At 54.9% G+C, this 24,191-nt stretch overlaps 8 protein-coding genes across 8 annotated transcripts; 3 read left to right on the top strand and 5 right to left on the bottom strand.

Annotated features, from left to right (window-relative positions):
• The first annotated feature begins 71 nt into the window (after nucleotides 1-71).
• Nucleotides 72-3,334, top strand: C8Q71DRAFT_847926 (uncharacterized protein). The gene is made up of 14 exons (XM_047926672.1): nucleotides 72-327; nucleotides 375-447; nucleotides 500-625; nucleotides 680-783; nucleotides 836-898; nucleotides 952-1,183; nucleotides 1,240-1,292; nucleotides 1,345-1,725; nucleotides 1,778-1,945; nucleotides 2,011-2,124; nucleotides 2,195-2,608; nucleotides 2,670-2,807; nucleotides 2,889-2,948; nucleotides 3,010-3,334. The coding sequence occupies exons 1-14, from the start codon at nucleotides 280-282 to the stop codon at nucleotides 3,253-3,255; spliced, it is 2,220 nt and encodes a 739-aa protein (XP_047779284.1). The 5' UTR covers nucleotides 72-279; the 3' UTR covers nucleotides 3,256-3,334.
• A 1-nt stretch (nucleotide 3,335) lies between these two features.
• C8Q71DRAFT_756848 (RlpA-like double-psi beta-barrel-protein domain-containing protein-containing protein) lies at nucleotides 3,336-4,874 on the bottom strand. The gene is made up of 5 exons (XM_047923634.1): nucleotides 4,491-4,874; nucleotides 4,129-4,397; nucleotides 3,966-4,047; nucleotides 3,853-3,914; nucleotides 3,336-3,801 (listed from the first exon to the last, which is right to left on the bottom strand). The coding sequence occupies exons 1-5, from the start codon at nucleotides 4,712-4,714 to the stop codon at nucleotides 3,659-3,661; spliced, it is 780 nt and encodes a 259-aa protein (XP_047779283.1). The 5' UTR covers nucleotides 4,715-4,874; the 3' UTR covers nucleotides 3,336-3,658.
• Nucleotides 4,875-6,883, bottom strand: C8Q71DRAFT_756845 (uncharacterized protein). Its single transcript, XM_047923633.1, has 5 exons — nucleotides 6,586-6,883; nucleotides 6,203-6,362; nucleotides 5,981-6,151; nucleotides 5,832-5,931; nucleotides 4,875-5,778 (listed from the first exon to the last, which is right to left on the bottom strand). Exons 1-5 carry the CDS (start codon nucleotides 6,751-6,753, stop codon nucleotides 5,238-5,240), a joined length of 1,140 nt encoding a protein of 379 aa, XP_047779282.1. The 5' UTR covers nucleotides 6,754-6,883; the 3' UTR covers nucleotides 4,875-5,237.
• A 1,804-nt stretch (nucleotides 6,884-8,687) lies between these two features.
• Nucleotides 8,688-10,538, top strand: C8Q71DRAFT_857429 (cation efflux protein; the record flags this gene model as incomplete). The annotated part of the gene is made up of 8 exons (XM_047927409.1): nucleotides 8,688-8,760; nucleotides 8,823-8,874; nucleotides 8,926-8,965; nucleotides 9,025-9,172; nucleotides 9,229-9,309; nucleotides 9,362-10,024; nucleotides 10,090-10,458; nucleotides 10,516-10,538. 8 exons carry the CDS (start codon nucleotides 8,688-8,690, stop codon nucleotides 10,536-10,538), a joined length of 1,449 nt encoding a protein of 482 aa, XP_047779281.1.
• A 124-nt stretch (nucleotides 10,539-10,662) lies between these two features.
• Nucleotides 10,663-14,233, bottom strand: C8Q71DRAFT_796525 (mediator complex subunit Med5-domain-containing protein; the record flags this gene model as incomplete). The annotated part of the gene is made up of 14 exons (XM_047925683.1): nucleotides 10,663-11,267; nucleotides 11,322-11,530; nucleotides 11,581-11,769; nucleotides 11,823-11,998; nucleotides 12,056-12,129; nucleotides 12,185-12,353; nucleotides 12,404-12,529; nucleotides 12,576-12,726; nucleotides 12,784-12,902; nucleotides 12,955-13,020; nucleotides 13,074-13,280; nucleotides 13,334-13,986; nucleotides 14,047-14,125; nucleotides 14,177-14,233. 14 exons carry the CDS (start codon nucleotides 14,231-14,233, stop codon nucleotides 10,663-10,665), a joined length of 2,880 nt encoding a protein of 959 aa, XP_047779280.1.
• Nucleotides 14,234-14,595: 362 nt separating this feature from the next.
• Nucleotides 14,596-16,488, bottom strand: C8Q71DRAFT_707171 (uncharacterized protein; the record flags this gene model as incomplete). The annotated part of the gene is made up of 6 exons (XM_047920546.1): nucleotides 14,596-14,673; nucleotides 14,738-14,986; nucleotides 15,033-15,128; nucleotides 15,184-15,798; nucleotides 15,851-16,392; nucleotides 16,446-16,488. 6 exons carry the CDS (start codon nucleotides 16,486-16,488, stop codon nucleotides 14,596-14,598), a joined length of 1,623 nt encoding a protein of 540 aa, XP_047779279.1.
• A 2,735-nt stretch (nucleotides 16,489-19,223) lies between these two features.
• Nucleotides 19,224-22,934, top strand: C8Q71DRAFT_899777 (uncharacterized protein; the record flags this gene model as incomplete). Its single annotated transcript, XM_047928792.1, has 11 exons — nucleotides 19,224-19,353; nucleotides 19,407-19,620; nucleotides 19,682-19,815; nucleotides 19,873-20,356; nucleotides 20,415-20,512; nucleotides 20,582-21,101; nucleotides 21,156-21,340; nucleotides 21,392-22,054; nucleotides 22,106-22,223; nucleotides 22,285-22,739; nucleotides 22,788-22,934. 11 exons carry the CDS (start codon nucleotides 19,224-19,226, stop codon nucleotides 22,898-22,900), a joined length of 3,114 nt encoding a protein of 1,037 aa, XP_047779278.1. The 3' UTR covers nucleotides 22,901-22,934.
• Nucleotides 22,935-22,942: 8 nt separating this feature from the next.
• C8Q71DRAFT_756828 (peroxisomal membrane anchor protein conserved region-domain-containing protein) lies at nucleotides 22,943-24,189 on the bottom strand. The gene is made up of 5 exons (XM_047923632.1): nucleotides 24,092-24,189; nucleotides 23,817-24,038; nucleotides 23,716-23,769; nucleotides 23,382-23,666; nucleotides 22,943-23,325 (listed from the first exon to the last, which is right to left on the bottom strand). Exons 1-5 carry the CDS (start codon nucleotides 24,152-24,154, stop codon nucleotides 23,032-23,034), a joined length of 918 nt encoding a protein of 305 aa, XP_047779277.1. The 5' UTR covers nucleotides 24,155-24,189; the 3' UTR covers nucleotides 22,943-23,031.
• Between the last annotated feature and the right edge of the window lie 2 nt (nucleotides 24,190-24,191).

Raw genomic sequence — 24,191 nt, 5'->3', positions numbered from 1 at the left:
GCAATATTGCTGCACGGCGTCATACGCGCACGACGTCGAGGAGCAGAGAGCGGCGACCTGCGACGACCTTGGCGGCGGACTGGGGAAGGCGGGCATTGTTCGGGGATTCCCTGCACGTGGGCGAGTCGATCGTCGCGTGCAATCAATTTCCTGACAATTCCTGTGGCTGCTTCTCGCCACCGCTGGCCTCCGTCGCCGTCACGCTCCTGCTTCACCTCGCTGCCGCAAGGCACCTGAACACCAACGACTCTGCTGAGCTAGTTCCGCGAGGGTATCATCATGCCTAAAGCCACCAAAAAGCAAAAAGACAAGGCCGCCGACTTCTCTGTACGCTCCCTCTTCGGTCTATTCTGCCTACGCTTACACGGTTATAGAAAGCAAAACTAAAATTAGGCAAGGGCAAGAAAGCACCCACCAATGTTGTAGACACCTCCTACAAAGCGCGCTGTGCGTAACTGTTCTTCTGCAGCCTGCTTTTCTCTGACATGATGTCAGGCAGCCATTGCATTGCCCACGCAGAGCATCGTGCAATCCAAGGACTCGGAGGCACCTACGACCAGAAGGAGGCTAACATTCGACGACCTCATTGCGCAGCTCAAGCACTACAACGTCGGGACACGGAAAGGTGCGTGGGCGGGTATACAAACTCTGTGAGAGCCGGGTCCTCACTTCCGGCCAGATGCGATTCTCGGACTCCGGGAGCTACTTGACGGATACCCGACCTTGATCCAAACTCAACTCCCCTCGCTCGTCAGCAATTGCACTCGGCTCATAGCGGATGAGGTACGTCGTCTACAAACCGTCTGGCCAACTGCATGTCGACAATGCGGTATAGGATGCATCCGTTCGGCGTACACTGCTCTCATTCCTGGGATGGCTGTTGCCTCAGATCCCGCAAGTGAGCATCCTCGTCTCACAGTGACCGTACCGTATAGTGACAATTATCCACAGGAGGATCTAGTGCCTCATTCCCCCGTCCTCCTGCTGTTCACTACCTCCGCGCAGACCCACATATTTCCCGAGATCCGAATAGATGCTATCCGCTTTCTGGATCTCTTCCTCGAGCACATCCCAGACATTGTCACCGAGGGCTGGGCGCAGAGCAGTGGAAGCCATGGAAGAAGAGTCTTGGAAGGATACCTCGGTGTTCTGAACGCTGGCACCATTTTTGGGGAGGGGGGAGGTATGTACTTGATTCGTCGCATCGAGGCCATGATAACCATAGCTGTGTCACTGCAGACACAGGCCCGGTCCAAGCAACATCAGTTGCGAGTGTCGTGCTCTCAGCTTCGGTACGTGTCGGCGCATTGCTTGTGTACGCAACCCACATTCACGTCCGCATAGTCGAAGCTCGTCGTTCTCAAGTCATTATCATCCTTCCTGAACTGCGCGTTGTCCACACCGTCTGCATCGAACCACGCAGGGCCTTCCTCTTCGACATGCTCAATCCCCACATGGTTTTTGTCATCCTCCTTCACCTCTTCCGAAGCATTCGAAACCTTTGACTCATTACTGAAGCCAACATTACCCGCACGGGGCATCCTACCGCATGAAAAATGGAAGGAAGAAGTGGACATGGAACTCAACTTCGAGTCCTTCTATGGCGACTTCCGTCGAGCTTTCGCTCCGATAAACGAAGGGTGCTCGCTGCAAGAGTTGTGCGACATCGACGTAGCTGCGAGCGGCCAATCGTCTGACTCCTCCGCTCGCACGTCTTTCGTTGTGGTATGTCCTCGTGTTCTTCGTCTAATCATGTAGAGCTCACACCGACCTACAGCATCTCGCTCGGACTCTCCATCCAACATTGGTCTCGACGTTCCTCGATTGTGCACCGGCTGTGTTCTCGCCGAGCGGAGGTCCTCCAGAGACAGAGTTGCAGATGGTGCAGGCAGTCGGCGAGATATGTCGCTGTCTCTACGGGGCCATACTCCGTGAACCGCCAAATGTGCGTAGATCAATAGTCGTTCAGTCACTTCTAGGATTGCTCCTAAAATCTGGCATCGCGAACAGGCGACCAAGGCGTATTCCACCGCCATAGAAGACCTTGGTACCATCTTAGGTTACTTCTCGCCCTACTTCCCTTTTACGGCTGGCGGAACCGCGCTCGCGAAGCGCGATATCAAAGTAAGCAGCTTAAACCAGTGTGCCGTCGATCGCGAAGCTTATTAGCACGGTGCCTAACCTCTGTACCTAGGTCGAGCAGGCCTTCCAAGACCTCAACCTAATCTACTGCGAGCTCACCTCCTACCTCGTCCTCGCCGCCCCGCACACCCCAGGCGCGCCCCCGCCACAGAACGCCGGCAGTCACCGACGGCAGAAAGCACCGCGCGCCTCCGCGCCCGCGCAGACTCTGCGGGCATCGCGCGTGAGCGAGTACGTCGTGCAGCTCTTGCGCGGGGAGACGTCCGGGCCCGGCGCCTTGGCACGGCCCATCAGTCTCTCCGCGTACTCGGCGCTCCTTCCGACCATATGGTCGCTGCTCACCAGCGAAGCCAGCGGCGGGGGGGAGGGGCCCGTCCTGCGCGTGCTCGTCGAGCACGCCATGAAGGCCGGATCAACGTCCGCCGTGAAGCGCGCCACCATCGACTTCCTCGGCCGGCTCGTCCTCGTGAGTGCCCCTTCTAGTGGCAGTGCAATCCGACGGTGCGCTGACGATCGACGATCGACAGCTCGAACGCGAGGCGGAATACGTCGGCGCGTGGCGCGTCGGGCGCACTGAGGCGGACGACCGGCGGCTCGAGGACTGGCTCCTGCACCTCGCGCAGACCCTCTGGGAGCTCGGCGCGAGCAGCCTGCCCACGACGGAGGTACGTCCCCGCCCTTGCCCTTGCCCGCGCGATCGCCATCTCTCCCCTTCTTACCATCCGTGATGCTCACATGCGGTACAGACCATCCTCCGCGTCTTGCTCCGGCTCTGTCAGCGCAAATCGCCGCTAGTGCGCGATCAGGTGAGTGGGGCGGGCTGATGGCCGGGGCGCATATAAGGCTGACCTCCCGCGCGTTCACCAGGTCGTGTTCGCCCTCCGCTCGCGCATGGTGCCCTTTTTCATCGTGAACCACCCCACCAAGGGGAGGCTGCTCGGGCCATTCGCACGGTTGCTGTCTGCACCGTTGCGGCGCCTTGTGCTTGACGTCGTTGCCACCCTGGAAGGGCAGGACACGGACGGGTTGGAGAGCGCCGTCAACGAGGCAGTTACGGGCACGGAGGAGGAATCGTACTGGGCGTCGTTGAGTGTACCGGTAGTTGCTAAGTAGGACGTGCGGTACCATCTCGAAGCTGCGAGCACACGGCTTGTCGTGGCAATGTATTGTTAGCATCAGATGTGCACACCGCACTACATGTGGACAACTGCACTTCAATTCCATTCATCAACATCTCAACCAGGGATGTAACTATGACAGGCGCGGGCATAACCAGAGCTAACGACTGATACCAGGCATGCTTGATGCTAGATAATAATGCAACACGCACGTCCCTCCTAGCCTTCCGCCTCTCCGCACGCAGAGACAACCGAAAGGAACACCCGGGTGTGAGAGACGTACTGGGGTGCCAATAACAACGCAAATAGTGACCAACGGATATGTACGAGACAGCAACGTTGACTGAGATAGAATAGAAATATGGTATCTGTACCGCAGGGTTGACCGTGCGATACGCTTAAGCCCAAACCCAGGTCAAGTGAATGCGGCCAAGAGACTGGTCGGCCAGCTGCGAGAATGCAGTAGGCGTGAAGTCAATGCTCGTCGCATTGCAGCCGGTGCACCGGTCAGTGACGGTGACGGTGATAGACTTGCCCCCATCTATCAAGAAATTAATACCTGATATTACACGCTGAACGGTCATTGACGTACAAGTAGCAATAATCTGCTTGTTGCAGACAGGGTTGTTGTTGGGGTTTACACCGTCATAGCCACTAGAAAGCGTCAGCACACGCTTTCTGTAGAATGAGTTTGACACTACATACGGATAGTTGTCGAACAAATCCTCGGAGACCGCGATAATGTAGTCGCTATCACTGTTGGTGATACCGCAAGCACCAAGGCCGGCTGCGTGCGTAGAAGGTACCTGAATGGCAAATGCGCCGAATTTAATACCAGTCTTGCAAACGACGCAGCCATAGTACTCACCATCACCCCACTGCTCGCCGTACAACCACGACGGCCCGCTGCCCGAAGTAGGAGTGGGCGCGGGAGGAGACCAGGTCGTAGGATCATCGGTGGTGGTGGGGGCTACCCAGCTCCACGTGGGCGCAACCCAGCTCGAAGTGGGCAAGGCCCAAGTCGAGGGGTCAACCCAGGCGGAGGAATCGACCCAGCTGGAAGAGTCGCTAGAGGGGGCAACCCAGCTGGAGGTGGGAGCGACCCAGCTCGACGTGTCGGTCGGGACGTCGGAGGTGCTGTAGGAGGAAGAAAAAGAGACAGGCGTTGAGTCGGAAGTCGCAACGAAGGCCGAGAATGCAGCAGAACTGCTGGAAAAGTCGGACACTGACGTTGCGCTCGCCGAAACGGTGCTGTTAGCAGGGGCGCAACGCTTGTTGAGGCTGCGCTTGCGCTTCGGCTTGACCTTCACCTCGGGGAAGATGGGCTCGGACTCGGCGACGGGGGCGCGGTGAGCGAGTGCGCGGTGGTGGCCGCTGCGGGCGCCGTGGGGGACGCTGATCGCGGACGCTGAAAGCGCGAGAGCGAGGGCAATAACGGTCTTGGTGAACATCATGTCGACAAGGACGTGGAAAGAGTGGGGATGGAGTGTGGTATCGGGCGAGCAGGCCTCAAAACAAGCAGAACTAGCGAGGGGCGGTTATAAGGAGGGACGAGGGTGCTCGGACGGGCGGGACGCCTTTGTCGGGACAGGGACTGAACCACCAACGTGAGGATCGTGGACAAGGCGACCGCCGCGCGCACCCGTACGTTATATTCCCCGCGGGCGCTCCCACGCCACACTTTTTGCCCGCCGTGTGCTCGGCAGCTTGGCTCAGTCACGCAAGCACTGTCTTGGTACGTCGTGGTCACAGTCACGCTCCCGCCCTGGCCGCACAGCAGGGCACTGGCAGCACACGGCGACTGCGCCCGCAAGGCAGCTCCCAGCAGCTCCCGCACATGCACCCTGCATGCCCTCTGACACTACGCCAAACACGATCCACGCATGATGATTCGCCCTGCCAACCTGTCACACACTGCCATCACACCACACGTCGGCGCGGCCATCCTCCCCGCTCTACTGAACAGCCCCGTACATATCACACTCCCGAATTCGTCTTTGCCGCGTACATCTTCACAAGCCCTGTGCTCGACGTCTCGGCCAGTGCCTTCGAGTACGCATCGATCCGCCCCAGAAGTAGCATGCTCTCCAGCCGACTCGGCTCCGGCGGTATCTTGAACAACCTGTTCACGTTCTCCTCGGGCAGCGGCGCCAGGCCCTGCGCGACACGCGCCGCGTTCTCCTCCTTGCGCTTGTTGACATACGCATCGGCCTTCTGCTTCTCGCGCGCGATCTGGCGGTGCAGGTAGGCGAGGTTCCCTTCCTCCGTCTTGTACGCGTCCACCGCTTCGATGATGTGCTCGAGGTTCCGCGCCACACTCGCAGTCCCGAGATTCAGTGTCGAGAACGACGGGGGCAATGCTGCGGATGAACTTGCAGCTGACGGGTGTCCGCCGGCCACAGAGGGCGCCGATGGCTCAGTCAGTGTCCCCAGGAATGAGCTCAGGAGTGCGTTCGTCCGAATCTTGACAGGGAGTTCCTCCAGAATGGACGAGAACGTCAACCGGTGGTCAATCAAGCTGCGCAGGACAAAATTAGAGAACGGCCTGACCCGAACACCACTGTCACTGACCTCGTGGCGCTAAAGTTGTTCCTCTTCAATGCGTCCAAGAACGCTCTCGTAAGGCGAAACGCCCGGAAAGATGCGTTCCCTCGTGCGGTCTGTGACATGTCTGGACGCCAGTCAATTACGGGATTATGAAACGAGGGAACTCCCGTTACCATGTACAATCACGACACCTCCGTGTCGGAGTTTTTCTTGGTGGATTGCTTGCGTTTCGATCAGTGTCTGGTTGAAGAACGACCCCAGCGTCATGGCCTGGTAGAAGCCAACTATGCTATCATCTGCCTGAACGTCTTTCAAAGAACGCAGCATCGATGCCTGGTACCGAGCTGCATTGTCATCCGTGAGAATGCCGCAAACTTTGGGGAGGTAGAACTCACTAATGCCCTTGGCCGACTTATCGTCATCGTCGGGCGAGTGGTTTGGCATAGGAAAGGAGTTCGACACTTCCAGTGTCCCGTCGAGATCAATTCCAAGTACGAGGCCATGTGTGGTGGATCCTTGCGCATCTCGCGAGTGCTTTATGATCTTCGACACGACCTGCGATCAACATCGCCCGGTCAGTAATTCCGCACACCATGCCCGGAGTCATAAACACGGAAATAGCTGGCGAGTGCGAGCCTCGTTCTCAGTCTCAGTGAACGGAGTGAGACGCGGGAGAACCGTGGACGTTCGTAGGAGGTGCGGACTGAACGCGCGTATAAGGCCGGGCACTGCGCCGCCGAGCAGGGCCTGCAAGACAGAGCAGGCGATCGACACTCACCAAACCATCCAGCTGCACTGAATTCAAGGGGATCTCGCCCTCAAGGTCGATCACCTTCGACATGGACGCCGGGATGGCTTCATAGGTAGGGGCTGCTGGGGCAGGTGCGCTCGAGGGTGCAGGCAGGCTTGCAGCGAGAGCTGCTGCCATGGAGGTTGCGGCGGCCATTTTTGTTCTCTGCTTAGTGCGCAGCAAGCAGTAGAGATAGGAGCAGGACTACGAGTAGATCGGCCGCCTTTTGAATGGCAGCTGGAGGACGATTAGAGATGGGCAGTCGGCGACTGGAGCAGGCAGAAAAGTGCACGATCGAAGGCGCACACCCATTTCCAAAACGGGACAACTCGTCCAATCACCTGACTGGGGCTTCCATTAGGCGCTCGTTGGCCATCCACTGAGCGCGCTCAAGTGAACATACTTAGTCGGCCTGTATGTTGCTTCACGTCATAAGTTGAGACCGCACATCACCAACTACTTTCTTGTATATATGAAGGCATGAAATTGCTGTTAGAATTGGTTCGTCAGCGCTGTGCTACGATTCAGACCGCTGGCAGTCACTCTCGAGACAGCTAATTACTAAACCGTTCGATCCCACTGTGACCAATGTCTCTACTTCGCCGTCTGCCTTCGTATCAATGCAGTTATCTACGCGGAGGATGGAGCGTACTTAGAGTCACACTGTTGGCAAGGTCACGGCTTCTGTTCCATGCATGACGTTCGCTCGCTGACCCGAGTACGGGCGTATATCTGCGCAGGTGTTCTATGTCGGCGGAATCCATGAGGAGCAGAGCTTGCAGTGATTTTGAATACGCATCCATGCAGCAGCTACTTATAGAGGACCAGAAATGTGCTGCGGTCGGACGGTTCGGACCTCAGTCGGAGGACGTCTTGCACGCTAAAAGGCTAAGCGACGGTTATCTATAACATTATGGGACGACGGTGTTGCTGTGGCGCGCGTAACTCGCGTGGAACGCACATGGAGAGCACATGGCGTCCACGTTCGCCGCATGGCCTCAGCCACCTACCGGCCGGGCGCTCTCTCCTCCCCGGCGCCTGCGCCCCCCGCCCGAGCTGTCCCCGAGGCGGGATTTCCGCGCGCAATGCAGGACAACTCAGTACCGGGAAATAGGACCTGTGAGTACTGAGGGATGATAAATTAGTCAGCACCGGGAAAACATAACATATCAGTAGTGGGAAAACAGGACACATCAGTACCGGGCAATAGGGAATATCAGTACCGGGAAATAATAGGATGAAACAGTGGTGATATTCAAAACATCAGATCATATTCAAGAAGACAATTGCTGAATGTGTACCACAGGCCAGGAAACATTCAATTAAAGTGCAATCACAAGACTGAACATATTGTGAGCACCGGGAAATCAGTACCGGGCAATAGGATATCTGAGTAGTACCAGGAAAATGATACATAAATACCAGGACAATAGGGAATATCACACCAGCATCAGGAAATAGTAAGAAATGTCAGATTATATTCAACAAGACAAAGATATCACTGAACCACAGGCCGGGAAGCATGAAGACTAACACACAGCATTGAATGAACTAATGCTGCCAGCCCGTGGCGAAGCCATGGGCTGGCAATGCCCAAGCATATAACCTTCAAAGTAACATAAAGCACAGAATGAAAGAACCGCCGCCAGACCTGAGGCGAAGCCCAGGTCTGGCATTGCCTAAGCATGAAATCTTAAAAGTAACATGAAGCACAGAATAAAGAAATCACCTGCCATGGGCTGGCAATGCCCAAGCATATAACCTCCAAAGTAACACAAAACACAGAATGAAAGAACTGCCGCCAGACCTGAGGCGAAGCCCAGGTCTGGCATTGCATAAGCATGAAATCTTAAAAGTTACATGAAGCACAGAATGAAGAAATTGCCCCGTAAACCCGTGGCGAAGCCACGGGTTTGCGATGCTCGTCTGATAAGATGGGCCGAAATGACTGATCGGATCTACTTTTGGCACGTGGGTGCTCCATTGACAGAGCGAGCCACTCCCGCGTCGGCTCCCTCTTGCATTCTGTCACTCATATATCCTGCACGTCCGACGGCTGGCTTCCTGTCTCTTCTTCTTCTCCTCCCGCCATGAATCGCTCAGCCAGAATCATCATTCTCCTGGTCATAGATGTTCTCTTCTTTCTCCTCGAGCTCATCGTCGGTGCGTCGCGCTCGATCATCTTCCTGTGAGCTGAGATTAGCAGTGGCTGATCATTGCTTCAGGTAATGCTGTGGGCTCCCTGGCGCTCATCGCAGATAGTTTCCATATGTTGAAGTGAGTTCATATCCGTCCACGCTCGACCTGATGAATTGAACGGCGCTGCAGTGATATCCTGAGCCTCATCATTGCTCTATATGCGATCAAGGTAGAACAGTATACCGCGCTACTTGCGCGCATTCAGGACCTGATGACATTCATACGCAGCTCACGAACCAAACACAAACCGACTCTCGTTACTCCTATGGGTGGCATCGCGCCGAAATACTGGCTGCTCTTGTCAATGGTGTCTTCCTTCTTGCTCTCTGTTTCTCCATCTCCATAGAGGCTATCGGCCGATTCTTCTCTGCCCCGGGTAAGCACCGGAGCTCAGAGGCAACACATTAGCATATTGACCTCAGACCGTCGCAGAAATATCGAACCCCAAACTGATCACTATTGTGGGCTCGCTGGGGTTGTTGTCAAACGTCGTCGGGTTGTTCCTGTTCCATGGTTCGTCCACGCCGGAGCTGTTGACTTGTGGCATCGACTCATTGTGCATCAGAACATGGTCATGATCACGGCCACTCCCATGGCAAGACCACGCCGACATCGTCGAAACCCTCAAGCATCAGGTCTCACAGCGGTGAACACGTTCCCAAGGCGTCCACCACGCCGCCGCGCAACATCTCCCCGAGTCGCGCCCGTGCTCGAACAAACTCCTACTCGTCGCTATACGGCCACCCCGCAGCGACCCGTGCCTCACTGGTGCAGACAGCGCAAGAGATTGCGCTTGCTCGGTCGCCCTCCCCGCCTCCAAGGGGACTGCGGAGCAAGTCACGTCATCATCGTTCGCGCTCACGCTCTGCCATCGGCGACGCTGACCCCGACGGGACTCTCGTTGGTTCCTCAGCCGGCGATGCCCAGCCAGCAACAGAGTCTACGCCTTTGCTCTCCGAGACCGCTTCTGTGGACTCGCACTCGCATTCACACGATGCGGACGGAAACCACGACCATGGCAATGGCGGCCGCGACCATGGGCATTCACACGGGTCGATGAACATGCACGCACTATTGCTACACGTGCTGGGAGACGCACTGGGCAACGTGGGCGTCATCGCGACTGGGCTGGTCATTCTCTACTCGTCGTGGAGTTGGAAGTACTACTTCGACCCCCTCATCTCACTGGTGATTACGGTCATCATCTTCTCTTCCGCCTTACCGCTGGGTACGCATGTTTCTCGCTTGGACATGCACCCCATGCTAATTCATCCGCTCATTTAACTTGTTCAGTTCGCAGCACGTCGTTCATTTTGCTGCAGGGCGTTCCCTCGACCGTGTCCATCGAAGACGTGAAGGGCGCTATTCTCGCGGTCGACGGCGTGCTGTCTCTGCACGAATTGCATGTCTGGCAGCTCTCGGAGTCGAAGATCGTCGCTAGCGTGCACGTCATGGCGAGCCGGAATCACGACTTCATGCCCGTCGCAGCCGCGATAAGGAAGGCGCTTCACTACCAGGGCATCCACTCGAGCACCATTCAGCCGGAATACCATCCGCGAACGGCGCCGCCAGAAGAAAACTTGAAGACCTCAGCGGAGACGTCATGCTTGATCATGTGTCCTCCGGACCAGGAGTGCAATCCTGCAGAAAATGCTTGCTGCCGTGAGTAGATCACTAGCGTTGACTGTATTCTCATCGTCTTACGAAATTACCGCGCAGCACCGCCGGCGATGGACGTCTGAGCCTAGCCCTTATGTATCATTAGGAAGGAGAGTCATTGGCGACTACCAGTGAATACAGTATCCAAGTCTGTTTATATGCCCCTTGTAATTTGCACCGTCGGTCCCTATACACTACATTCCATCCTCATAGCTCTGCCATGAACGTAGGGAAGTTGGCAACGAAGGCAGGCGATGACGCCAACCTCTGCACGATGGCGCTACTGCTATTATGGCCACGCGCCATGCTCCGTAGCTCGCTCCCGAGATTACGCGCCATGGCGGCTGCAGATTGACCGAGCACCGAAGTTTTCTCGTTGCAGACGGTGAGCAGCGCACGCTCGAGATACAACGCCGCTGTCAACGCCGATGCGGCCACGGAGACAACTAGTTCCACCGTGATCGCCTGTTCCGAAGGTGGGAGGCTGTCGGCGCCGGTGACAATGCCAGGTAGATATGCGTGCAAGAAGATGGGCAGGAGCGGGGGCGAGTGCGAATGCCGCGGAGTCGTTAGAATGAAGGACGCCAGGCGTCTGGCCGCCTCCATCTCGCCCATCGTCGCGGCGACAGTAAGTTCCCTCCAGAGGACGTAAAGGAACCGAGCGGGAGTAACAGCCAGTAAACAGCGGTCGAGGTCGAGGGCCGGTGCTTTGCCCCCGCGCGCTGCAGCCAGAGCGTTTCGTACAGCATGCGTAGCGTGATCGACTTTCGGGCTTCCTTGGTTATTGAGAGAAAGCGGAGGTTGACTCGCATCTGTGATATTGCAATCCCATCAGTGGGCATTCGTGCGAACAAGGCAGGCAAGACACCCGCCTTCTACAAGAAGGCCTAGAGTTCGCAATGCAATGCGCCGGATTGGCGAAGGGTCAACAGGTCCCGTGCGACTGCGTTCTTGCTTGTGGGTGGATGGGAGCAGCCTCAAGATGCTCGGGGCGGATAGGCGGAGAATGGCGTGTGGGCATGATGGCGAAAGCAGAAGCGTCTGCAGGACTTCAAGATGCACAGGAGCATTGTACCTGCAGATCTTCAGTCTCAGTGGACGTTGCCGATGAGAGTCCTGACGTACCCTTTTTGTCGGATTTCTGTCAACAGCCACCTCACGGTCCCGGCCAGAGTCCAATTGAGAAGATTCCCAAAGAAGTACTGTATTCCGTTTACAAGGACGTCCTTCTCCATCTTCCGTTCCAAGCATAGGCTGATCGCATGCGCAAAAAGACTAGCTGTAATCCGCAACAGTGTCTTCGGTCGAGTATTCCTGTATGTTGCCCTTGTCAGTGCACGTTATCTTGCGCACCACGGTTCTCTTACCGGAGAATACTGTCCTCGATTCCTTCACTGTTCTTGTCGAAGAGGGCCTTATTCCATGCCTGGAAATCGGCCGCCGCTTCGTCTTGAAGCTCGTGAACTTGGTATACAGTGGCCACAGGAAGAATGAAATCGACGTTCAACTTGTGATCGCCGATGCTCGCGTTTGTACGTGTCCACTAGATAGAGCAGTATGTGAGTAGTGGTTGATGATAACCTATCGATTGATCTCGAACATTGTGTCGCGCAACCATCTCTTGTAGGAAAAGGACCACATCGCCTAGATGGCTGACCGCAGTCTGCGGGTCACCTGTATCAACAGTGTTAGTCTACTACAATCTACGAATGTTTATGGGTCTGCGTGCCTACTGTCTCGCAATCGTAGTCCTCCACGAAGGCTAGTGCCGACGCGAGAAGTTCTCGTAGACAAACATGAATCGAGATGATGTCGACGGCTGGTTCGCAGCGGCAAAGGACCTTGCAGATGTGACTGAGGGACTCGACGTCAGAAGGCTGGCTGAGGCTCGTGAATCTCTGGGGTAGGTATCAGCAATCATCACGACCAGTTTCCAAACAATGTTCACCTTGTGGACGACTGCAGCGAAATCTCCATGGCTGCATGCATCTCTGCATACCCTTTCTGCTAATGACACGGCCTCTTCGATGTCGGTGTTGTCCAAGATCAATTTGGCCTCGAGGTATGACTGTAACTGCGTCAGATGTGTTGACGAATTCATGAAGCATTCGTTGACCCACGGCGACATCCATGCTTGCGTCGCGAGCCTCGGTCGTGATACGAGGGGTAAAATTATTGGACAATGTTGGGTTGATAGTTGCGGCGAACGATGCGTCGACCAAGTCCGTGATGGCCATTTGATGTAGGAACTCTAGGGCAAATGGAGCCGGACTAAAGTAGCGTGAGGTTGCTGATTGAGAGCAGTCATTTTTTGAATTATGCACTCACTGAAGGGCTTTCTCTGCGCCCGACTCTCCACTCGTGCTCGGGAATGCCTGCACGTTATCACACTTCTCGAGGAGGTTCACTCGGAGGAGATTCATCAGCCCATATTGGATTGCTACGTGCTGGGGCCTAGGTAAGATGTAAACTGTTCGGAGTTACATGTGATTGACGTACCCAGCCACCGTCTAATAGACCCTCTGATTCCGCTATCTTTCTGAACATACCCAGTAATACCGGAAGCTGCAGTCAAAATGAGTGAGACTGCTCTTCTAGATGCCGCCGATTTCACTTACACGACCGACAACGAACGCACGCAAGATGATTGACGATGTTGACGAGGAGCTTGGGCTAGTACTTTGCGCTACGCAAGACACGGCCGCAAGAAGTAGCTGCGAGAAGAACACCGTGGGCGGCCACGATAGGCACCTGAACAAAGTCACAAGTACTGCAGCGGCATGTGTGCCATCTCCTGCACCAAAGTCGCCTGCTCGGTTCAATATCTACAGCCCCGTTAGATGAGCGAAATGACAACGTTCAAAGGGTATCAACATACGAAAGAATGTAGGACCAGACCGCAGGTCACCAGATCCGCCGTGTCAGAGCTTGGACCCATGATGTCCCCTTTGCTATACGCTAGTTGTAGAGTATGCATCATTTGTGCCTCTCGTGCGGCCTTCGCATCATCACCCAGCAACAAGCTCAATGACAGTGCGAATGTTTCGAGCTCTTGCTTGACGGCTGGGAGAAGACTCTGGATCTGTAGGATATCATTCGCCTCAGCACAATACACCATTGCTTGTGCTGTCGATATCTGTGATATATCTGCAGGGCTGACACAGGATATCAACAGAGTGAGGAGTTCAGACGCTGAAGTGATGAGTTGGTGGAAGTGAGATGGCGGGAGGTGATGCGCTGTCCGTAGCAAGGAGATGGCATTCTGTACTGTGCCCAAGAGGTCGGCGGGTGTCTCCGAATAAGGAACGATAGAACCAAGGGCTGGAAGACCCGTTGCATAGTGCACATCGAGAGCCACCCTGCATAGCATGTCAAGTGTGGCCGTATTATGCAGATCTGGCGATTGGGCGGCCGAGAGGAATGTCGTCACAAACTTCGGGAGCGTCAAGAGGTTGTCCTTTATTGCACATCTGAGGTAGCCTTGCAATGCAGGATCCCCTGGATAGTTTCGAAACAAAACTAGCACAGAATCTATTGTCGCAGGTCAATTGCTGCTGTAAGAACAGGCCGACTAACTAGATGGCCACTTACTGCTGATGTCGGTTTGAACATCCTCAGTAGCAGCATGGATGCCATTGTTCGTGAGAAGCAGTTTGCAAAGAGACGCCCACTAGATGCACGCTCAACATAACTGCCTCATCGAAGAGGGTGGTTTACTCACTTTCTTCGCGGATATGCCACTGTGGAACGCATTCCGTGTGAGTTCGCTCACAGACATACTTGCGTAGCATACAAGCGAATAGCGCAGTCACAGATGTTGAGAAGGTCGGTCGAGGGTCTGGGATCAACAGACGTGCTGACTGCCAACCAATGGCTTCAAGTTAGTTGAGAGCCGTGGTAAGTAGCCCAATCCGGTTCACACATCAACGTTTCAACGCCACAACGCGGTTGTTCCACAATAGGCAAGTACTGTGGTACACGCGTTCACGGCTGCCAGAAAACGCACGACTGTTGTCTGAACGTGTGGATGCTACGGCGTTCATCACGAATCCCAGTTCGAATGAATGTTATTATATATATATATATATAGATGGCAGCCAATGAGGTCAAGAAGTGAGAGTAGGTAAGTACGCTGTTTGATCACACTTTGGACACGAGTCGTCTCGTTTCCTGCGGAGTAAACCTCAAAATCGTAGACAAAATGCGCACAAGATGTGGCTGAATGATATGCGCCAGCTTCAGTTGCAAACTCGAGTACAATACATAGGAGGGGGAGACTGACCCTCATTTCCTTGTGTTCCAGGAACTGCAAGATGACGTTTCGCAGGTATTCGATGTTGAGCTCCTCGTCAGATTGTGAGAGAGCAGGCGAGCTAGGTCTGGATGGACTATCGCGACCATCCATGGACGACCTCGGTGAACGTTCGCCGGAAACATCTTGCCGCGAAGCCCAGTAACCCACACCCGGGTTTCGCTGCCGTTCGAGGAGCGCTGCAGACGATTGGACTTTGCGGAGCTCGTCACGCAAGGTCTGATGCGACATTAATGACAGTGGTGGCCATAAGTAGGGGCCATACCTTGTTGTTCGCGCGCAATTGGGCTTCTCTTGCTTTGCCTTCCTCAACGAGTTGCTGTAGAGCAATGATTCTCGCATTGAGGTCCGAAATCTGTGACTTGAAGCCATTCTATAATAGCAAGGGCGTAGGTGAGCTTGGTCGCATTGTACACACTCAAACGTACCTCAGATTCCGCAGCCCTGTCGGCTTGCGCACGCATATCAGATATACGTAGCTGATGCACTCGGACATCCTCCCTCAGCCTATCGATTTCTTCTTGAAGAGTTCCCACATTCTCGGATTCCTGCTCTCGGCTCTTCGCTGACGAGTTGAGTATCTCCCTCAGAGAATCCAGTTCTCGAGACTTATCCGCCAATTTCCGACTCCACAGCGCCTCGCCTTCTTCCCGCTCCCGCTCAACGGTGCTCAGCCTGTTGCGCAGATCGCTGATGCGTGCTTCGTACTTGGACTCAGCAGCGGAGAGTAACCGAGATACTTCCTCGGCGGAGGGACCAATGTTGAGAGCTTTCGTCTCCTGCTCTCGACGAGCATCCGAGAGTTCTTCCGTTAGGAGAGCGACGCGATCGGTGGCTTCGCGGAGCTGGTACTGGAATTCGGTCGTCTGGCCCTCAAGCGACTCTAGACGAGATCGCGACGACTCCAACTCTGCCTGCCGCAGTTGCAGCTGGTCGAAGAACTCGTCCTTCTCCCCTTCCAATGAGCGAACCAGACTCTGAAGATTCACGATCCGGGAGTCCCGGTTCTCGATGTCCTTCGCCAACGATGTCTGGAGAGGGACTATCAGCAAAGCGAAGCGGGCATCATAATCACTGGCATACCTTCGTCGTGATGGCCTCAAGCTCGAACTGACTCTTCATCGCGGCCAGCTCCCTCTCGTGCCTCTCCTTCAGAGTAGCTACCTCTTTGTCGAAGTGAGCCTTGAGACCGCTGAGAGCCGTCTCCCGTTCTGCATTTGCCCGCTCAACTTCGCGCTTCAACTCTGCCTTCTCTGCGCGCTCTTTCTCCAACTCTCCTTTGCCCTGATCTCTGACGCCCAGGATCTCCTTCAACGCATCGTCCCGGTCCTTCTCTGCTTTCACGAGCTTCTGCCGCACTGTCTTCAAGAGACCCACGGCCTTCACGCGCTTCTCCTCCTCGTCTTTGACAGCGCCCTTCATACGGTCCATATCTGTTTGCAAGCGTTCAATCTCGGCTTTGCGCTTCGCCGACTCTTCCTCAGCACGCGTTGTGGAAGATTGGGTTGCCTTCAGGAGAGCTTCTGCTTCGTCGATCTGGGCTTTAAGCTTATCGATCTGGTCCGATTGAGACTTGGACTCCAGTCGGTGGATGTCTCTGAGCTCGTCGATCCGCTCTTCTTGTCCTATGTTCCATCGGTCAACACTGTTACGAAAGACAACAAAGGAGGCTACACACTCGTAAGCTTGCCCGTGAGGCGTTTGATCTCGTCCTGAGTCATCTGAGTCCGTGTCAGGAAGTTCTTCCGATACTGCAGCGAACATCCAGCCTACCTCCGTCTTCATGTTCATGTTCTGGAGATAGTCGCGCAAAGATTCCACTTCCTGCATGCTTTGAAGGGGGGTGAGTTCTTGGAGGACCTTGTCCGTCGCGAGCTTTTCTGCTTGCAGCCGCTTGAACGATGTGGAGACGTCTAGCAGAGTGTTAGAACTACGGGCGATTCTATGCCTATTATGCGCACCTGCAAATCGTTGCTCCACCAGTTTCAATCGCTTCTGCAGACCTTCAACTAGACCATCACTCTCCGCATCATTCGGCAGTAAAGGTGTCACCGGCGTGGAGGGTAAGGCAGTGCGCGGTGTGTCGACTGAAGGAAATTCGCTGGCGTCTTGCGACACCAACTGGATCGCAGGCTTGTCCGGGACGTTCTGCGAGGGCAAAGCGGCGCGAGGTTCAGGCTCCCCCAACGAAGGAGCCGCGCTCTCTGTCGGAACACGCGGAGGTAACACAGTATCGGCCGGGGTATCTGGCAGTGACGGCACTTCAGATGGCACAGAGTCAAGCGCCTGTGCTGTTGTGGTGGACTGGGGTGTATCAGGCTCTGCGGGAGGCACGGTAAGGAGAGGGACGTCAACAGGAGATGGATGTATCTCCTCGCTCTCAATTTTGCTGCCTGTCGTGTTTGTATGGTCATCCGCAGGCGCAGCTGGCTCAACATCACTCGACTCGGTGTCCACAGCAACAGCTCCCGATGTCGTCCCCGCCTCCAGATTTGTGGTCTCCGTGGTAGGTTTCGTCTCCGGTATTGAAGCTAACAGTTCATCCTGCTGAAGAACAGGCGATGGAGACGGGGCCATGGCGGGCTTTGCGTCTGGCGCGTCTTCCATCTCCAAACCGTGCCCAGTGGCCTCAGGAGACTCTTGGAGACTCCCGTCGGTGACAAGAGAGTGTAGAGAAGTAGTTGTCGCAGGATGAGATGTATCGAGCGTCGGTGACACAGGTGGTGAATCAGGCAGAGGTGCAGAAGTCGGGGAAAGAGGATGCCAGACGGCGTCAACGCCAGCCGTGTATCCGTGCCTGGACGTTGCAGGTACTGGCGAGCGTATCTCTGGCTGCGTGGTTTGCGGGTCCGCAGGCGAGAGAGACCTTCCCTTAAGCGGGTCCCCACTACTGCCGGTTGACAGCGCCGGTGAGTCTGGCAAGGGTGTCGACGCGGGGGAAAGAGGAAAGTCGGGTCCTGTAGTAGAATTCGATCTAGTGGCAGATGAAGACGAGGGAGTACCGGCATTGGATGCCTCTGCGTTGGCAAGCTTCGCTCGAATCCGGTCTTCCAACGTAGAGCGCGGCCTCGGACCTCCATCTGTAGGCCTTCCCGCAGGACTTGCAGGGCGCTGCGAGTTCAGAGATGATTGGGAACCCCTGCGCGCCTTGTCTAGGGACGGTCGCGCCTGGCGGGCTTCAGCAGACAAGTCTTGGGAAGACTTCGGCGAGTGTTGTGCCAGGTTCTCGACTGCCTGAATCCATTGCGAGAACATGCTTGATTGAACGATGGGTATGGAATGGCCGGTTGACGTCCGTGGAAAGGAGTGGGATGAAGGTGAAGTAGATTGTAAATGGAAACAGTGCCGTCTTCCGCGCACTCACCGCGCTGTTCGCTGCTGCCAGCGACCGGAGACACGCTTCGCGCGTTTCCTGCTCAGTGAAGCACGTGCTGGACGCGTAGGAATGTAGACCGTGCTAGACGCCCACGCAGGACGTTCATGTACAGTTCGACCTAGGTTCGACCTCCCCGACCTCTCGGGCTCGGGCTCATACGTCTAATACAGCGGCGACTCTGGACCCGTTCTATGACACGGTGTGCGAAAGCAGCACTTCTCTCCTTTATGTGGTGACTTAGGACTCAGGGTTCAATATTCAGTCCTGGATACGGTCAGTTGAACATTGCGCAGATCTCGACTTGGCATAACCATCGGCATCCAATTTCTGTTAACTATCATTTGGAGCAAGCATTTCTGCGTCTCGGAGCCAAGGTCAGCCTGTACGAGGCGCGACATTTGATGTATGTGTTCGCATCCACTCTGCTAATTCTGTCAACGCTATCTTCAACTTCGCAAATGAATTGGATGACTGCATGGCCTCGCGTTCGGGGCGTGTGCTGCAGTCGGTGTGGCCAGGTGCGTCCCAAACGGTCCACATCCCATCTAATATTACACTATCTGATGGCGTTGAACAGGGACTATACCGGACCATGTTATATGAGCACATCTCCGTCGCGTTTCTGACAGCAAGTCACGTCAAAATACCATCATAACGATGCCCTATGTCTCCGAAGCAACGGTGTGCTATTCACTCACATCTTGCGTAGTCAGCCTCCGGACAACTGACTGGAGCTACGGCTCGACACATTGTGTCTATCGCCTCGCGACGTGTGTAAGACTCTCATACTTTCTCTTAACCTTCGCCGCTTCAGAAGCATCTTGTCTGTCGTTATGAATGCCGGATCAGATGTCTGACGTGCAACAGGCACTCTGGGACACCCGCAGATCGAATCGTACGCCTTCTTATGGTACGCTCCGTTGGTCCTCAATGGAGTGCTTGATCTCTCAGCTCGGATATCATAGGATGCGCAGCCGTTGTCTTTTGGATATATACTCCTTCTACAGGTGAGATAAGGGCTGAGTCTTCAAGTCTTGCATCGTCTCCCTAGTAGCGAGCCACTCCTATACACGATACACGATGTGCTTCGGTGAAAATTGCGCTCCCCAAGCAACTCAGTACATCAACGCTCAACTCGCTGTCCTCCACGCTAACGCTGCATCTTGCTTCCAAGAGCATGCGAACGCGCAAAAAGCTGAAGAGCAGTTTCGTATGTACCTAGTCAAATGTCCAAGGAACATCGCCGCTGACGTAGGCATGTAGGGTACTCCCATGCTCTTTACGACTTCGTGTATGGCAAGGTGGCAAGGCGACGCCAAAGCAAAGCTGGGTACGACACAGAATTTCATGCGACGTTCGACAAGCCAGATCTCGAGTTTATCTGTAACCATGATGTCATCCTTCGAATCAAAATCAAGACCGGGCATTACTATATGGACTCACTCGATCAGGGCGGCGTCCTCAGAAGTCCTAAAAGGTATGTGGTCAACCTCATTATCTCCCTCCACTGACTGATTGAGGAGTTGTATTTCGTGCAGTGACCGTGTCAGAGAGATACAACATCAAACGTTCGATTTACGTGTCGGCTTCGACATTCGTACAGCGTCCAGTGCGGATATACAAATCGGCAGCGCACCCGCTCTGATTCGGTTGATCACGTTGGACCTCCTCGGTAACTCGTACTATCCTGAGGTCCTGGCTTCGTAGGCATGCTGATATATCATGTCAGGGGCGGAATTTGTGTCCGCAACCCCAGCAATCGCGGAGGACAGAGACGTGATCCTCTCGTTTCTGCGCCGATACCTGGAGTTCTTACAGAAGGCGGGGAATCATATATTCTTCTCTCTTCCTAGCTTCGAAATCAGTCGCCTGCCTCTGCTCATCGACTACACTGCATCGCGGCGCGACACACGCTCGGACTGCTTCGAATTATATGGCATCCACGTGAACAAGATCAACGAGCAACTCAAGTTAGCTTGGACGAAAGCCGCTATCGCGACAGCGGCCGGCGGGACGACGACTTATACCGCAGCCACTGACTGGAAGGCCAACTCCGTTGCCGAGTATCTTGGATTGTGGTCAATATACCAGACTGATGTGCGATTCCACCTGAAATTCGGCCCTCCGACAGTGGAAGCGATATGTTCGCGCGAGGCGGTCCTGTACCTTATGCTTGACAAGATCTTCGTATTCGAAGAGGCCGGTCTTGACGGGTACGTCGTTTTCGCTGGAGTTTATAGATATCATGAATCTTATGGATTTGTCCTCCAGAGCACCGACGAGTGTACTCGACGGCTGGCGAATTCCCATCACGGTTGAAGTGATTCAAGAACAAGCCATCGAAACTCGTATCAGGGTCAACCTGAGCAGTGAGTTCGTTCTTGCTTTACCATTCTAACTGACCTAATGTACTGTCGTGCTCGGCCATGTATCTTAAGAGTCTAGAGTCAACGCCTCACTCCCGCCTGGCGACGAATCCGACGGCTACGAGCATTATAGGAGAGCTATTCTAGAATTTGTACAGAGGGAGTATCTCGCCGTGCTTGAGAGCGCAGGCTACCTCGTCCTCTACGACACGGGGCGCGCCGCTTCTGTCGGCAGCGTACAGCTCGCCATGACGCGGATAGAGACGTCCACCTTCTCCGCCTTCGAGGAATACGCAGAGACTACGCAGGCGTCCTGGACCGATATCATCGTAGATTCGGATATGCAAGGCTTTGACCAGGTCATCTCCGTCTCCCAAGGGTCGATAAACTCGCGCTTCACCCAGATCCACGAGGCGGCGAAGAGGACCGAGAGTTGGATATCTATGCTGGCAAAGTGGTCATACGAGCGGTACTTCTCTGCAACCTTCGAACCCCTCGCCGTGTACCTGCTCAGCAATGGACGTGCGCTCCTGTGGGTCCACCTGACTGACGGCTTTCTTCGTCCGCTGGTTGACATGAGACCCTCCCTCGAGTGTGTAGAACAGTTCAGGAGCGTCATGAAATGACTCATTGGACATTCTAACAGCGCTGAAGAATACGACTTCGAGGACCTCCGTCTGGCATTCGAGGTGAAACTCGAAATGATCGACGATGCTACTCTTCAAAGCACCAGCCCCGATTGGTTCTCGAATGCCTCTGGTTCTCAGGCGTACAAAACGCACGGCAACCAAGCAGATCGCACGTTCCGCCACCTATGTTTCGACACTAGCAGTGAGGCACAATATGTCATGTCACCCCGCACCCCCTAACCAGAACTATCAGGTGCCGAGTTCTTGTACGAATATTCGCAGATAGACGACCTACTTCACACGACGGGCTCGGAGCTCATCGACAAGCTGCAGGGCATGATCTACTACCTCCGCCAGCATTACTTCCCTGCTCTGGTGCACAACGGGTTACACGTTCTGCACACCATGCCTGTCTGGAGCGCACCGCCCTTGGACCTGTCGTATGCCTTGACAGACGTTGACTTCCAAGTCTACTCCAGCGTCGAGGTGACCCGCCACAACTGGGCACAGCTGTCGGCATCGGTCGAGCCAGTGCTCACGATCCTCGGGATGACCTCTCAGCATCCCCGACCTGGTCATAATCTCTCCTTCTGTACCAACTGGGTCGCGCGCGTTGAGAGAGGCTTCTCTCATGGGACCGTCGCGATATCCAACAAGGACCAGAATGTGCTTCATCGCCTGGCTCGCATCAATTCCCTTACATCTGTCATCCCCGTCTTGGTCGCTTCCGACACAACCGACGGCTGGCAGCTACAACTGACTACCATAGCTGCACGTCATGGACCGCGAATTTGCCCTTGGAAAGTTGAGAGGATCCAAGAGAACAGCTGCATTAAGTACGAATGGGACTACAACGTCTCAACTACGTATTCGCATGAAGGCAGCGGTATAACGAATGGCGCTTACGCGGTAACCTGTGAGGCGCCTGATCCCTTTTCACGGAAGTAGCCTTACCGTTCTTTTCTAGGTTCTACTCGCAACTATGTGGAGCTACCGACGGTCTACAGGAGTGGGAAGTTGGAGATCAAAGTATGGGGAGAGGTCACAGTGGAGATTGCTTACAAGGCAGGCTTGATCGAGGGCAGGTAAGCACCGCATATTCAAATCGGTCTCATCGAGCATTCGCTAAGCTTCCCTGATCGGCAGCGCGAGCGGAGTGGCCAGATGGGTTACGTCCATCAACATTCAGACCGATCTCTACAATGGCGTGAAGTGCGACGCACTCGATGAGATTCCTATCGTCTGCGAGAAGGTCGAGTACAAAGGGAACGCCCCCGCCACCAACTACCTCGACATCGCAGCGGAGCTGAAGGCTCAGCTACCGCAGTCGCTCGACTTCAAGGAGGTCGTTCAAGGGATGCGACAGTACGAAGGGGCGTGGCAGACATGCTATCCCGGCACCAATGCATATGTCCTCGCCAACCCGGTTTTCAACCGCCAGGGAGACCTGCTCTTCGAGCTGCGTCCTCATGGGCAGTGGAATGCTGCCATCGCGCCCCTTCGCCAAAACAGGGCGGCATCGCAGAGTCCTAAGAAGACCGAGGAGTCGCTAGTAGGTAGTAGCCAGGGGTCTAGTCCAATCTACGCCAATGACTCTGATGGTGCGTCTTGGCTGTCACATAACAATTGACTTTCTGACAATGTTGTAGATGCTGTTGATCTCGAGGAGAATGTGGAAGGGGTCCACGGTGAGATGAAACCCGAAGGTGATGGACAGGCGCCATCGTCAGAAGAGGATGAGGGGCTCGTGGCTGAGATGTAGCGTCTGAAGATTGCGATGAGTCGTCGCACACGACAACCTGCGTTTTTCTGTCTGTCATGATTCAAGCGCAATGGATATGTGTTCCCAGTAGTGGTATAGTATACAACGGCGACAAGCCTGGTACACGCACACTATGACTCTGGAGTAGAAGCATCGGATGGTACCTCCACCGCCTTTCCCTTTCCATTGGGCAACGGTGGGGACATAGACGGCGGCTGAGGTGATGGGATGCTGGTCGTGGTTGCAGAGGATGGAGCGGCGGCGAGCTGCCATGCTGGTATAGCGGGCTTACTGGGGACTATCGGTGTGGAGAAGCCACTCGGGGAAGATGGTCCGCGACTCAACAACAGTGCTTTCATTGATTTGAGCTCTTGCTGTAGTTCCGCGAGTGTCTGTTGTTGACTTTCCTTGTTCTTCTCCAACATCTACGAGCGTAGATGCGGTAAGCAACACGATACATCCCACAAAGTGCCGACGTTACCTTCGGTAACAGCTCCCGAACATTGTTCACCTCATCCCTTATCTCGCGCATCTCATCCCTCGCCCTCGCTTCACCTTCCCTCATCTCTTTCACTATCTCCTCTACCTCCTGCGCCGCCTTCTCGACCTTGTCACTCTGCTGTTCGACTGCAAGGCGGACAGCAGCTGATTCTTCTTGAATGTCTTTGAGCAGAGCCTCTGCTGCGTCGAATTGCGACGTCAACGCGTTTCTGTCGGCCTCATACGCGGTAGCAGATGGTGGCTGCAGATGCGGAAGAACGAATTTCTGTCACAAACGATGAGCGCAGTGCCGTCGTCGTAGCCGCATTACATACTCTGAACAGTGAAGCTGCCACATAGGCGACACTTCCAGAGACAACAGCAGTGATCTGAAGCGTGTCAGTGCCGAAGTAGAGATGCGTTTATGAGTGCTCACAAAGTAGTCTCTCCAATCCCATGGTTGCATAGGAGGTTGTGCGACGAAAGGCGATGGCCCGTACACAGGAGAATAGGATGGCCCATACGGAACGGAAGATGGACCAGGAGCCATCTGTCCTCCCTGCGATGCAGCCTGTCTCATGGCCTCGTCAATCTCCGCGCTGGTCAGACCCTTGGCCTCCAGGAACTGGACTCGCTGAGCGAATGGCGATGCTTGGGTCTTTACGGGCCACATTAATCACTGCCATTATGTGCGAGGTGAGATGCACACGCCTTTGGGTCAGCAAGAAAGAGGACTGCATTGCGAATGAGGTCTTGACGGTCTGGGGTCGCCATCCGGCCAGAGTGCGGGGCAGAGAGCGAGGGGAACAGG

The sequence above is a fragment of the Rhodofomes roseus genome (genome assembly GCF_022264815.1).
Source record: "Rhodofomes roseus strain CIRM-BRFM 1785 chromosome Unknown C8Q71scaffold_9, whole genome shotgun sequence".
Classification (NCBI taxonomy): domain Eukaryota; kingdom Fungi; phylum Basidiomycota; class Agaricomycetes; order Polyporales; family Fomitopsidaceae; genus Rhodofomes; species Rhodofomes roseus.
This window is presented reverse-complemented; position numbering and strand designations above follow the sequence as displayed.